Here is a 15,013-nt window from a genome sequence, read left to right as displayed (position 1 = left end):
ATTGAGCGCTTACTGTGTGCAGAGCACTGTACTAAGTGCTTGGGAAGTACGAGTTAGGAAGTGAAGTCACTTCACTTCTCTGTGCCTCAGTTGCCTCATCTGTAAAAATGGGGATTGAGACTGTGAGCCCCACGTGAGACATGGACTGTATCCAACCCAATTAGCTTGTATCTACCAGTATCTACCACTGTACTTAGTACAGTGCCTGGCACGTAGTAAGCACTTAACAAATACCATAAAAAACAGGCGATCATGGGGAACAGCTTGGATTTAGCTTTTGCTCGAGGCCGTACTTGAGGGCAAAACGAGTTAGCTGTTGGCGTCCGATTCTTGCTGTTGCGATATGACGCTGATTGTGTCTAAGAGCTGAAGGGAAGGGGAAGAACTAAGGAAGTCCAGGGATTCTGAAGCCCAGGAGATATCGTCCAGCTACTGGACGTTGTGGAGTCAAAGTCTGCTGGCAAACAGTCAAAATCAGCAAAAAGCAGGAACTGTATGAGACAGTTGTAGACTCTGACAGAGAGCAACTTTGCTAGCCCTGGTGACAAGTCTTTTGGGTGACAGATGTGAAGCAAATGATCCCCTAGCAGGCAAAATTTGATTGTACGTTTGTCTGGGGTGGGTCATTTCTCTGGTAAGGACCTCTCCATTCATATAATGTGTTAGTCCTACATTAGGAAGTGATTTAGAGGGCTTGGCTATGCTGGTATTTTGTCCAGCCAACGGAATTAAGGTGGAGAAGGGGAGGCAGCTGTTTCTCATCATTAGGGGGCATCCTAGAATATTCATTCATTCATTTATTCATTCAATCGTATTAATTGAGCGCTTACTGTGTGCAGAGAACTGTACTAAGCGCTTGGGAAGTACAAGTTGGCAACATATAGAGACGGTCCCTACCCAACAACAGGCTCACAGTCTAGAATTGTTTCATTAGGAAGAATGCAAGTGACCCGATGAGATGATAATAATAATAATTGCGGTATTTGTTAAGCGCTTAGTATGTGTTAGGCAGCGTGGCTTAGTGGCAAGAGCCCGGGCTTGGGAGTCAGAGGTCGTGGGTTCTAATCCCGACTGCGCCACTTGTCTGCTATGTGATCTTGGGCAAGTCACTTAACTTCTCTGTGCCTCAGTTACCTCACCTGTAAAATGGGGATTAAGACCGTGAGCCCCACGTGGGACAACCTGATTACCTTGTATCTACCCCAGCACTTAGAACAATGTTTGGCATATAGTAAGCGCTTAACAAATACTATTATTATTATTATTATTATGTGCCAGATTACTTCACTGATAATTTACCAAGAGGGCATGCGTCTTATTTTTAACAGTTGTGTGTAAAAGCAAAGTTAAGAAAAAAAATCGTTTAATTCTTTCACATAGTAGTAAAAGTACCATCCTGCCAACCAATTCTCAGAGAAATGGTAAAGGCCTGTTTGAAGAGGGCTTTTTGCCTTAATCCAGGGCTTCTTTATTTTTTCTTGGGTAGTCACCCTAGAAAATGTTTCCTTTTATTTTAGGGGCCAAAATCCCAGGTCGAGAGACCTGCAAAATATAATTCTCATTATTCTGTTTTGATAGGGAGTCTACATCAGTGTTGATGGAAGGGTTGTTCCTATTTTGGGGAGGCTAAGGCAGTCCCTCTTCAACTACCCTCAGTCATTTTGGTTGATCATTTCTGAGCTGATTTGTTCATCTTAGTCATAAAGTTAAAGGCATTCTTCCTGAAATCATCTAATCCATCACCCTCCTCACAGTCCAAATTACACCTAGCCATCTTAAAGGGCAGGTATGTGCTCTATTTTTTTTAACCCTCCCTTCTGAGAAAGAAGTTTCCCAAACTTCCTTTGGCTCATCAGTTGCAGTGTTTAATCCCCTTAATGTCAGGAAGCCTTTTCTTTTATCTTTTCTAACGCAAATTCCTCTTGCTAGAATTTTAAATCCACTTCCTCTTGTTCTGGTCTCAGGGGAGGTGGTGATAGTGATTATAACAGGGATAATATGCAGAGCAGCCGGACACCATTTTCCATATACTGTCCCTTAATATTCTTCGAAGACCATTATTAAATCCTTTCTCCCAGACCCCATTTGAGCCGTCTCTGATCCAGACTACTTACTTCTCGTTCTTTTAGCTCCATTTCACCATTTGTGTTTTTACACTCGTAATTCCCATTGCTGTGCAAAAACCACTTCTGAATTCTCCACTGAATTGAAGTTTATAGAACTAATCGCAGTATCAGTAGAAGGAAGCATCTGGATTCCTCATTTTGAAGTGGTTGCTCTCCCCCCGCCCCCCCTTTTTTTCTAAAAAATAGTATTTGTTAAGCACTTTCTATGTACCAGGCATTATACTAAGCACTGGGGTAGATATAAGGTAAATCTGGTTGGATACAGTCTATGTCCCTCGAGAGGTTAATGGTCTTAATCCCCATTTTACAGATGAGGCAGCAGATGCAGCGAAGTAAAGTGACTTGTCCAGGGTCACACAGCAGACAAGTGACTGCACTGGAATCAAAACCCAGGTCCTTTGACTCTTTATTTTGAAATTCATTTCTACCAGCTTGGAAGGCATGTCCCAAGCCTCTGGCCTACATGGCATTCTACTGTTATAGATCCATGGAGGTGGGAAAATCCGAGATCCAGGTTTGACCCAACTCCCTGCCTTCAGGCAGCTAAAGGAGTATACCATCTCTGTCAGATGCTTAAACATGGATCAATGAATTATATTTATAGAGCACTTACTGTGCGAAGAGCACTGTAGTAAGCGCTTGGAAGAGTACAATATAACAGCGTTGGTTGGACTTGTTCTTTGCTCAGAAGAAGCTTACTGTCTAGAGGGGGAGAGAGATATTCATATAAATAAATAAATTACGGATACGGACAAAAGTGCTGTGGGGCTGAGAGGGGGTAACTATCAAGTGCTTAAGGGTACAAATCCAAGTGCAGGAGAGACAGACACAGAAGGAAAAGGAAGTAGGAGAATGGGGGCTTAGTCAGGGAAGATCACTAAGGATAATAATAATAATAATAATGGCATTTATTAAGCGCTTACTATGTGCAAAGCACCGTTCCAAGCGCTGGGAAGGTTACAAGGTGATCAGGTTGTCCCTCGTAAGGATGGAAGCTCCACACTCTCCCAAGTACTTTATTCTGGTATTTTTTATTATCTCTGTCAAGTTCTTTTTCATGTCCAACCCAAGACTCTCCTGCTTTAATTTAGCCCCACATAAATCCGTACAAAAAATGGAAATCCTGGGTTATCCCACCCAATATTAGATCTACTTGGAGGTGAAGTGTGAGGCTGTGTAAGTGAGGGTGTACCATCTGACATTCCAAAGTTTTCCCTCTGCCCGACAATGGATCTCTTGCAGGTGAATTTATCCCACATTTCTTGAGCCTACTGATTATTTTTTTTCTGCCTTCATACCTTTCTGAGGTACTATTTGCTTATCACTTCCAGCTTAGTTTTCTGCAGCCATGGAGAAAGATTAGTATCCTTGCCATAAAAACCCTATATAAACTTAAGTGCAATCTCGAAGTCGCCCCTTGAACGTGACCTAAGGGATAGAGTTCAGCACTAGGAATCAGGAGATCTGTCTGCTCTGTGACCTTGTGCAAGTTCACGTCTCTAGGCTTCAGTTTCCTTAACTGGAAAATGGAAATTTTTATAATCAACACCAGGCAATCCCTGGTCTCCCTGCCCCATAAATGGTAAGCCCATATGGGACAGGGACTATATCTAATCTGGTTATCCTGGATCTTTCTCAGCGCTTAGCCCAGTGCTTGGCCCATAGGATGCACGTAACAATTAGCACAGTTACCATAGGCCAAATAACCCAAATTCCTTTAACCTTCTCCAGTTTCTCCTCATCTGTATTAAAGCACAATGGTGAAACTGGCCACAGTATTCAAATTAAAGATGTGACCAGTGCAGAATGGAAAATTCTCTACTCATGCAGTTCACATTCTTGTTACTATGTTCAGTCCTGAACCTTATATATTGTTACCCACTGTAGTGATTTGCTGATAATAATAATAATGATGGCATTTGTTAAGCACTTACTATGTGCAAAGCACTGCTGTAAGTGCTGGGGAGGTTACATGGTGATCAGGTTGTCCCATGGGGGGCTCACAATCTTAATCCCCATTTTACAGATGTGGGAACTGAGGCCCAGAGATGTGAAGTGACTTGCCCAAAGTCACACAGCTGACAATTGGTGGAGCCGGGATTTGAACCCATGATCTCTGACTCCAAAGCCCATGCTCTTTCCACTGAGCCACGCTGCTTCTCAGGGAATATCTTTAGTACCTTAGTAGTATCCAGATGTGATGTTCTCTAAGTAAAGCCTCTACGGTAGGAGAAGGGGAAAATCATCCCTTTCTGTAAGCCCAAATGTCCTTTTTGCAGCTAGCCCAGATTTAGTTGAAGCATCTTCCAGGAGTCTAATCTCTCCTTGAGGTTTTTGAGGTTTTTTTTCCATCAATTCCTGGGCTTTCATTTCCTCTTCTCCCACTCTCTTCTGTGTGGCCCTTGCACTTGGATTTGCATCCTTCATTCACCCCTCCCTCAGCCCCACAGCACTTATGTCCATATTTGTAATTTACTTATTTCTATTAATGTCTGTATCCCCTTCCTTGTGGGCAGGGAACATGTCTACCAACTCTGTTATATTGTACTCTCCCAAGCTCTTCATTCAATGCTCTGCACACGGTAAGCACTCAATAAAATACCATTGATTGACTGATTTCACATTTCAACAGAAGTGGGGATTCGAGGGACAGAATCCAATTTGATAAAAAAAAAATGCGTACCTTGCCCTTACCTGAGGATTGATCCCCCTTCTATCTCTCTGGTGTCTCAGATAAGGGTGTGAAATCAGTCAAATAGTGAAGGGAACAGGAGATGAGTGCAACTTAGAGTGGGATGATTACAAGTCCATTTCCTTGGGTTCAGAGGATCCCTCTGGCAGTCAGAGTACAAGGACGAGAGAAAGACGCTGCTGGAAATTGAGGAAGGACAGAGAAAAAAATACTTAATATGGTGTTTGCTTGTTTCCCTCACCCCCACGAATCCACGAAGCCACTAACTCCACTCCAAAGCAGATCAGGTCTTTCAAGAAGGACGCTTCTCCCTGACATCCATTTTGGAACAGACAACTCTAACATCTCAGGGGGTGTCCACTTCATTTTCATCGCCATAAAGGACCAAAGTCAAATCTCGTTTTGTGTCCTCTACTGATTGTTTTTCCAGCACCTTGAGCTACTTTTATAGCCCATGTCCTATTGCTCTCCGCCGAGATGACCTGTGGATCATGCCGCTGATAAAATCCTGCCAAGACAGGGAGTTTGCTATCTGGTTTCAAGCAATAATAGCAGCCCATTCCATCTCACTTTGGCATTTTCTCTCAGACAAGCCATGGTGAAGCAGATATTGGGAGGAAAGTCAGCATTTGTCAGGGTAGGGAGGTGAAAGCAATGCCCAGTAGGGTTATTTAGTTAAGGGAAATGAATAGCACTGGCTCCTTTTAGTCCAGATCTCCGTCTGGCAGAGAATCAAACCTAAAACTATCGCTCATTTTACTCTAACGAGCTTATGGGGAGAGATTTCAAGTTATTCTTTCACACCCTGTGACGAAAGGATTAGTAAGTACTTAGTTTGGTTCTGTTCTCTGTCTCCCCCTTTTAGACTGTGAGCCCACTGTTGGGTAGGGACTGTTTCTATGTGATGCCAATTTGTACTTCCCAAGCGCTTAGTACAGTGCTGTGCACATAGTAAGCGCTCAATAAATACGATTGATTGATTGATTGATTGCACACAGTAAGAGCTCAATGAATTCATTCATTCAATTGTATTTACTGAGTGCATACTGTGTGCCCAGCATTGTACTGAGTGATTGGGAAGTACAGAATATCAATAAATAGACACATTCCCTGCCCACAGTGAACTTACAGTCTAGGCGGGGAAACAGTCTCATTAATGTAAATAAATAAATGAATTCCATTGATTGATTGGGCTACGGGTTCAGAAGAGCTCCAGCTAAAGAAGAGCCTTGCCACTTCTACTCTTTAGGGAGTAAAAAAACAAAACCTTCTTGAAAATTGGTAAAAATAAATGTATCCTTTGCTGTAATCCCATTTTATATAATAATAATAGTGACATGTATTAAGCGCTTACTATGTGCAAAGCACTGTTCTAAGCACTGGGGAGGTTACAAGGTGATCAGGTTGTCCCACGGGTGGCTCCCAGTCTTCATCCCCATTTTACAGATGAGGTAACTGAGGCCCAGAGAAGTGAAGTGACTTGCCCAAAGTCACACAGCTGACAATTGGCGGAGCCGGGATTTGAACCCATGACTTCTGACTCCAAAGCCCGTGCTCTTTCCACTGAGCCACGCTGCTTCTCTGCTTGCTATTTTAGGTCATAATTCCTCGGAGGGCAGGGACTGTGTTTGCTTGAGTTTAATGTCTATAGTCTGCCTCAGGCAGTGCCACAAGTCAAAGAATCATTTGTTTTTGGCTGAGGCTGAGGGCTCAGGCCTGGGGACGTTTACGAATGTGATGTGTTTGAAACCTTCACTTGCTCTGTTGAAAATATTTTCAGTTGCCCCTAGCCCTCAGGGCGGGGTGAAGGTTAAGGGCCAGAGTGGGAAGGGAGGAGGAGGATAATTAACAGGGAATTCAAGATTAAAGTCATGCATAGAATTTTCCCCAGGCAGAGCTGAATTCTGTAATGCACAGATCATTCTTGCCAAGTTTTCTCTTTACTTCTAGTCAATTATTCTGCTAATAGGCAGGGCGGCAACTTGGGGAATCAGCCGGGCCAAAGGGAAAAAGCATGGGAACCCTGGATTCTGGCCCTGGCTCTGCCACTTGTCTGCTGTGTGACCTCAGGCAAGGCATTGAACAGCTCTGTGCCTCAGTTCCTCATCTGTAAAATGGAGTTCTAACAGCTGTTTTCCCTCCTCGGACCACAAGCCCCACGAGGGCTGAGGACTGTTTTTAAACTGATTATTTTTGTGGTGACCCTAGCCCTTAGCACAGTGCTTGGCACATAGCCAGCTCTTAGTATTATTTATTTCTGTATGTTTAATCCAAGTCTGATAATGCATTCTGGGCTACATATTTAGCCAGGTCAGAGAGGAGGAAGCTGGCTCTAATGGCATCTTGCATCCCCCTCCTAGAGCCCTGCAACTGCAAAGAATTGTCAGTTGGTCTGCCCCGAGACCCTGGGTCGTGACATCGTAATTGTGGTATTTGTTAAGCGCTTACTGTGTGTCAAGCACTGTTCTAAGCGCTGGAGTAGCTACAAGTCAGTCAGGTTGGACACAGTCCCTGGACCACATGGGGTCCAGATTTAAAAATCTTGATTTTTACAGATAAAGTAACTAAGGCCAAGAGAAGTAAATTGACTTGCCCAAGGTCGCCCAGCAGACACGTAGCGGAGTCAGGATTAGAACCCAGGTCCTTCTGACTCCCGGGTTCGTTCTCTAGCCACTAAGCCACACAGATTCCAGGTGACCCAGGAAGGGGACCCAAACCTCACATATTGGGCTACTTCTATAAGTAGCATGAGAAGCAGCATGGCTAATGGATAAAGCAGGGGCCTGGGAATCAGAAGGTCATGGGTTCTAATCCTAGCTCTGCCACCTGTCTGTTGTGTGACCTCGGGCAAGTCACTTCATTTCTCTCTGCCTCAGTTACCTCACCTGTAAAATGGGGATTGAGACTGTGAGCCCCACATGGGACAGTAATTGTGTCCAACTCGATTTGCTAGTATTCACCCCAGCGCCTAGTACAATGCCCTGGTACTTAGTAATAACAATAATAATTGTGGTATTTGTTAAGCGCTTACTATGTGCCAAGCACTGGGGTAGATATAAGGTAATTAATTCATTCATTCAGTCGTATTTATTGAGCGCTTACTGTGTGCAGAGCACCGTACTAAGCGCTTGGGAAATACAAGTTGGCAACATATAGAGACGGTCCCTACCCAACAACGGGCTCGCAGTCTAGAAGGGGGAAGGTAATCAGGTTGGACACAGTTCATGTCCCTCATGGGGCTCACAGTCTCGATCCCCATTTTACAGATGAGGTAACTGAGGCACAGAGAGGTTAAGTGACTTGCCCAAGGTCACCCAGCAGACATGTGGCAGAGCCAGGATTAGAACCCACAGCCTCTGATTCCCAGGCCCATGTTCTTTCCACTTGACCAGCACTTAACAAATACCATCATTCCTATAATTCATAATAATTGATATTAATAATAATTATTATTATTATAAATGCCTTGTGGCCCCAGGAAGTTGCTGGGACTTGTAGCCTCAGCAGCTTTTTAGGGTAGCCATGCCCAGGTGAGTGACCTGTATGTTTGGGTCTGCCTTTGCCACTAGCAGGAGTCCAAGGAGGCCAAAACTGGCCGAGCCTTTGAGCGTAGGGAAAGCGTCGTCAAAAGCTGCGCGGGATGTAGAATCCCCAGGGTTCTGAAACTCTCCATTTTCGATTCCTTCCTCTTCTTCGTATTGTGCTCCTCATTATTTTTAATCTCCCGGTCGCCTGCGCTTCTATCCTATGTTCTTCCTCTTTCTCTGGCAGCGAAACTTCCCTTTCTGTAGTTCAATAGAAAGCTTATTTTATGAACTAATTGGGACAAAGACTGATTCAGGGGATCGGGTGTTCAGAGAGCCAAATCCAATTTTGTCCACTTTTTTTTTTCTTTGGACAGGCATTTGCTCAATTAAAAATTTTTTTAGGGATTTTTAGGTTTTGTTTTCAGTGGCGGGGGTGGTAAGATTACCCAAACTAGCTATGGTTAACCAGCTCCCCTCTTGTTAGCATTAAAGGGGTATGTTTGATTTAGCAGGCTGAAAGAAATAGAAAGAAAAGTGTATTGAAATTGAAAATAACCTACACAGATCCTGCACCTCCTTTACTGCTATTACTACTACTACTACTACTACTACTCATAATGATGGTATTTGTTAAGTGCTTACTATGTGACAGGCACTGTACTAAGCGCTGGGGTGGATACAAGCAAACTGAGTTGGACACAGTTCCGGCCCCACACAGGGCTCACAGTCTTAATCCCCATTTTACAGGTGAGGGCACTGAGGCATAGGGAATTGAAGTGACTCGCCCAAGGCCACACAGCAGACAAGTCCCAGGCCCATGCTCTTTCCACTAGGCTACTCTGCATCATTTACTACAGTGGCCGGAAAAAACCTCAAAACGGTTTGGAGGTTGTATTTGAATTTAGGAGTGAGAGGTTCAGGTTGATGTGATGTACTTTAGAGGAGTTCATTCATTCATTCAATCGTATTTATTGAGCGCTTACTGTGTGCAGAGCACTGTACTAAGCGCTTGGGAAGTACAAGTTGGCAACATATAGAGACGGTCCCTACCCAACAGTGGGCTCACAGTCTAGAAGACTGTTCTTCTGGTTGAGTCCTAAAACTGGGTTTCTAGTGATAGGTTGTGGAAATCTAAAGTATAAAGAGTCACCTGAGGGAAGCAGCATGGCCTAGTGGCCTTAGGCTTGGGAGTAAGAGGACCTGGGTTCAAATCCCAACCCCACCATTTACCTGCTGTGTGACCTTGGGTAAGTCACTTCACTTCTTTGACTGTGAACCCAGTGTGGGACCTGATTATCTCCTGTCTGCCCCGTGGCATAGTATAGTGCTTGGTGTAACAAACACCACAATTCTGTTATTTTTATAAATAACTATCATTATTGTCACGCAGCCCCCTACCTCCAGATGGGATTGCCTGTCAGAGCTGCGTCTAGGTGAGAAAGAGTCTATGGTTCCCCTCAAAAATCCTGCCAAATCCTTCTCAGGAGTCACATCGAACACCGTCATTCCAAAGTCGTAGCAGGATTCAGGATGCTTCTGTCTTTCCTCATAAGGGGCTGGGCACGTGGAGGCTTGATTCTAGGCCTAATCAGAAAATGAGTGGTGGCATGTGGGCACAGGCCTTCCCATCTTCAGACGAACATGCCCGTGGCAAGTTGGCATGTTGTTGGCTCACGGCTCTGTTCCCTCTCTCCCTCCTTCCCGTCTCGTACAGGGAACATCATTGGTTCCGGGATTTTCGTCTCCCCGAAAGGGGTCCTGGAGAACGCCGGCTCTGTGGGCTTCGCCCTGATCGTCTGGATCGTCACTGGCCTCATCACAGCTGTGGGCGCTCTGTGCTACGCCGAATTAGGGGTCACCATTCCCAAATCCGGGGGCGACTACTCCTACGTCAAGGACATATTTGGGGGCCTGGCGGGGTAAGCCTGTTAGCTCTTCAAAACCGGGAATAATAATTATGGTCTTTGTTAAGCGCTTACTATGCGCCAGGCACTGTACTAAGCGCTGGGGTGGTTACAAGCAAATTGGGTTGGACACAGTTCCTGTCCCATATAGGGCTCATAGTATTAATCCCCATTTTACAGATGAGGGGACTGAGGCTCAGGGAAGTGAAATAATAACTATGGTCTTTGTTAAGCGCTTACTATGCGCCAGGCACTGTACTAAGCGCTGGGGTGGTTACAAGCAAATTGGGTTGGACACAGTCCCTGTCCCATATAGGGCTCACGATATTAACCCCCATTTTACAGATGAGGGGACTGAGGCTCAGGGAAGTGAAATGACTAACCCAAAGCCAGACAGCAGACAAGTGGTGGAACTGGGATTAGAACCCACGACAGCGTGGCTCGGTGGAAAGAGCCCGGGCTTTGGAGTCAGAGGTCATGGGTTCAAATCCCGGCTCCGCCACTTGTCAGCTGTGTGACTTTGGGCAAGTCACTTAACTTCTCTGGGCCTCAGTTACCTCATCTGTAAAATGGGGATGAAGACTGTGAGCCCCACGTGGGACCACCTGATCACCTGGTAACCTCCCCAGCGCTTAGAACAGTGCTTTGCACATAGTAAGCACTTAATAAATGCCATTATTATTATTATTATTATGACCTTCTGAGTCCCAGGCCCATGCTCTATCCACTATGCCATGCTGCTTCAGTAGGGTGAAAGAACCGAGTGGGTGTCATAACTGTTATATGGTACCCTCCCAATCGCTTAATACAGCACTCTGTACACAGTAAGCGCTTAGTAAATACGACTGAATGATAGGTGGCTTTTCCCTCATCTCTCAGACTTCATTGCCAGCAAGGTGGCCTAGTGGAAAGAGCTCGGGCCTGGTTCTAGTCCCGACCCTGCCAATTACTTGCTGTGTGATATTGGGCAAGTAACTTAACTTCTCTGTGCCGCAGTTTCTTCAGCTGTAAAATGGGGATTAAAACCTACCCCCTTCTACTTAGACCGTGAGTCCCAGGGACTGTGTCCAACCTGATAAACTTATATCTACCCCAGCGCTTAGGACAGTGCTTGACACGTAGTAAATGCTTAAAAATACCATAAAAAGGAGTCAGTGCCCTGTACTGGAATTACTAAAAGTTTTATTCCCATCCGAGGAGGGTTGATAGTAAGTTGTATTTGACTGACTGTCATCCTCATTGCTTGTATCTACCACAGCGCTTAGTACTGTGCCTGGCACATAATAAGCGCTTAACATTTACCACAATTATCATCATTATTTATTGAGCGCTTACTGTGTGCAGAGCACTATGCTAAGTGCTTGGGAGCGGATGGTATAACAATACCAGAAACATTCCCTGCCCACAATGGGCTTAAAGTCTAGAGGACGAGCTTATTTTGGTGTGGAGCAGGTCTCTTACTGCTTGGGCCTGGGAGACAGAGGGTCACGAGTTGTTTTGTTGTTTTTCTCCCCCCTTCTAGACTGTGAGCCCGTTGTGGGTGGGGATTGTCTCTATTTGTTGCTGAATTGTACTTTCCAAGCGCTTAGTATAGTGCTCTGCACACAGTAAGCGCTCAATAAATATGGCTAAATGGATGAATAAATGAATGAATGAATTAGTTCTAATACTGGTTCTGCCACTTGTCTTCTGTGTGACCTTGGGCAACTCACTTCACTTCTTTGGGCCTCAGTGACCTCATCTGTAAAATGGGGATTGAGACTGTAAGCCCCACGTGGGATGGAATGTGTTTAACCCGATTTGCTTGTATCCACCCCAGTGCTTAGTACAGTGCCTTCCACATAGTAAGCGCTTAACAAATACCATAAATACCACAATCATTATATTGTTAAAGGCTCTGGGCCAACCCTTCAGAGCAGAAGCAGGGGTTTGAACTCCTAAAAGTGGGACCACTTCCCTCTGCGGCAGCCCCTTCCCGACTCCAAAACACCTAAGGTTGTCGTCAACGACTCCCACTCGGCTCTAGCCTGGGGTGGTGGCAGACTGGGATCCGCAATGTGACGGAGTGAGTCAGTCAAATCTTATTTATTGAGCACTTACTGTAAGCAGAGCACTGTACTAAGTACTTGGGAGAGTCCAGCACATTTGATGAGGTCGGGTTTGCTCCTGGCGAAGGCAGCCAACTTGGTGCCAGCTCCAATCCAGCTTGTGGGGTGCAGCTAATTATACAATTGATCCCCAGGAATGGTTCTAATAATAATAATAATGGCATTTATTAAGCACTTACTCTGTGCAACGCATTGTTCTAAGCACTGGGGAGGTAACAAGGTGATCAGGTTGTCCCACAGGGGGCTCACAGTCTTCATCCCCATTTTACAGATGAGGGAACTGAGGCCCAGAGAAGTGAAGTGACTTGTCCAAAGTCACACAGCTGATAATTGGCGCAGCCGGGATCTGAACCCATGATTTGAACTCCTAAGCCCGGGTTCTTTCCACTGAGCCACCCTGCTTCCCAGACTTCTAGGAAGTCTGACGTGACCTGCGTCTTAGCCGTTCGACTGGTTAGGGCATTCATGTTAGGGAGCTTGGCTCTCAGTACTTCTCATGGCAACTTAGCCTAATAGGGCCAAATAATACTAATAATACTAATAATAATGATGGTATTTGTTAAACACTTACTATGTACCAGGCACTATACTAAGCACTGGGATGGATACAAGCAAATCGAGCTGGACACAGTCCCTGTCCCATGTGGGGCTCACAGTCTCAACCCCCATTTTCCAGATGAGGTCACTGGGGCCCAGAGAAGTGAAGTGACTTGCCCGAGGTCCCACAGCAGATGAGTGAAGGAGCAGGGATTAGAACCCATGACCCTCCAACTTCCAGGCCCAGGCTCTATCCACTGCACCACACTGCTTCTCAACAGCAACAGAGTTGGTCAGGGTCCGGAAAATGGTGTGTTTTGCTCGGGGATTGCTTCCTTCCACGCCTCTTAATTGACCCCGGAATCCACCTGGATGAAGCTCAGCTTCCAGGGTGGTAGTGGTCCACATCTGGAAGCCAAAGTTAACCATTAACCTCATAGCTTGATCTGTGCAGAATGGCGCCCAAATATATCCACTTTTACTATAAAATTACCGGTAGAAAAAATCCACTTCAGGTAGAACAGCTCCAACCTTGTCAAAGGGAACAAGGTCAGACGTTGGGTCTGCCTAGTAATTCTCCTCATAAAAGCAAAATTACAGCACTTCTACTTATCCTGAGCTGGAGCTGGGTGGGGTTTTATGTTTCTGGCTAAGAAAGCAAGCACACTCACCCTTGGGGCTATGGCTTTCGAAATAAGACAGAAGACTGTCAGTCATCTTGTCGAGTCAGGGTTGTGGGCAGAGGAAAGAGGCATTTAAGGCGAGGCCTTCACCCCTGTTTCTACATGAAAATTGGGGGGGACATTCCAAGCTATTGCTTATTCTTCACCCTGAGAGGGATCTCCTGGTTCTGCAGGGAAAGGTGAGACCGAGTTCTTTCATCACCTTTCTGAAACCAAGGGGATCATCACCCTTTTCTCCACTATTTTCTAATGACTCAGCCCTCAGGCCTTCATCCCTGGGAAAACACAAACGGGTCACGGCGGCAGACCTTTAATTTGCGACCAGCACAGGGAGTTCTGGCCAAGTTTCTCCCAGTTCACTTGGTCCCGTGACTCTTCCGAGGGGTGAGCCCAACCAGAATGAGCAAAATATTCTGTTTGCAGTTAGCGGCACGGTCCGTATTTTTCGCCGGTGAATCCAGTAAGCATTTGGAGAGTACAGTATAACAGACACATTCCCTGCCCACAACGAGCTTACAATCTAGAGGACTGAAGGCCCAGGTAATTTGACTCGTGGACAGTAGGGACCCCAAGGAAAGTCTTTCCGAGTTCATTAGGCCGAGAGGATTTGAGGTCCGAGATACTCGCTTTCCCATTATGGTGGAGAAGGTGCCGGAAAGAGGAAAAGCCCAGAAAGGAAGTGGGAATGGAGTGAGAAGGGACATTGAAATCAGCTACTAATTACCGAGACGTGCCCTAATTAAAGTTCTGAGCCCCACTGCCTGATCGGAGCTGTCCAGAAGGGATGCTTCTGCATTTTGTTTTGTTTTAATGGTATTTCTTAAGCGCTTACTGTGTGCCAGGCACTGTTCTAAGTACTGGGGTAGATTTGTACTACTGGGGTACTGGGGTAGATTTGTGATCAGGTTGTCCCACGGGAGGCTCACAGACTTAATCCCCATTTTACTGATGAGGGAACTGAGGCCCAGAGAAGTGAAGTGACTTGCCCAAAGTCACACAGCTGACAAGTGGCGGAGCCGGGATTTGAACCCATGATCTCTGACTCCCAAGCCCGGGCTCTTTCCACTGAGCCATGCTGTGGCACAGAGAAGTTGTGACATGCCAATCATCACACAGCAGGACAAGTGGTGGAGCTAGGATCAGAACCCAGTAGTAGTAGTACCGGGGTAGTACAAGATTGCCAACGTGTACTGCCCAAGCGCTTAGTACAGTGCTCTGCACACAGTAAGCGCTCAATAAATATGATTGATTGATTGATTGATTTATATCAGGTTGGACACAGTCGCTGTCCCACAGGGGCCTCGCAGTGCTTCACACATAGTAAGCGCTTAACAAATGCCATTATTATTATTATTATTATTAATAATAATCCGCATTTTACAGATGAGGCCCAGAGAAGGGAGGTGATTTGCCCAAGTTCACAGAGCAGACAAGTG

General features: G+C 45.5%; 1 protein-coding gene across 1 annotated transcript in view; it reads left to right on the top strand.

Moving 5' to 3' along the window:
• The window catches only part of SLC7A8 (solute carrier family 7 member 8), a 74,836-nt gene that overhangs the window by 11,142 nt on the left and 48,681 nt on the right, over positions 1-15,013 (top strand). Inside the window, exon 2 of the mRNA XM_038741127.1 lies at positions 10,060-10,264. Coding sequence (XP_038597055.1) covers positions 10,060-10,264 — 205 coding nt within the window. The remainder of the gene's footprint in view (positions 1-10,059; positions 10,265-15,013) is intronic.

Source organism: Tachyglossus aculeatus (genome assembly GCF_015852505.1).
Source record: "Tachyglossus aculeatus isolate mTacAcu1 chromosome 12 unlocalized genomic scaffold, mTacAcu1.pri SUPER_6_unloc_1, whole genome shotgun sequence".
In the NCBI taxonomy this organism is placed as follows: Eukaryota; Metazoa; Chordata; class Mammalia; order Monotremata; family Tachyglossidae; genus Tachyglossus; species Tachyglossus aculeatus.
The sequence above is the reverse complement of the archived record's forward strand: the minus strand, read 5'-3'. Positions and strand labels throughout refer to the sequence as shown.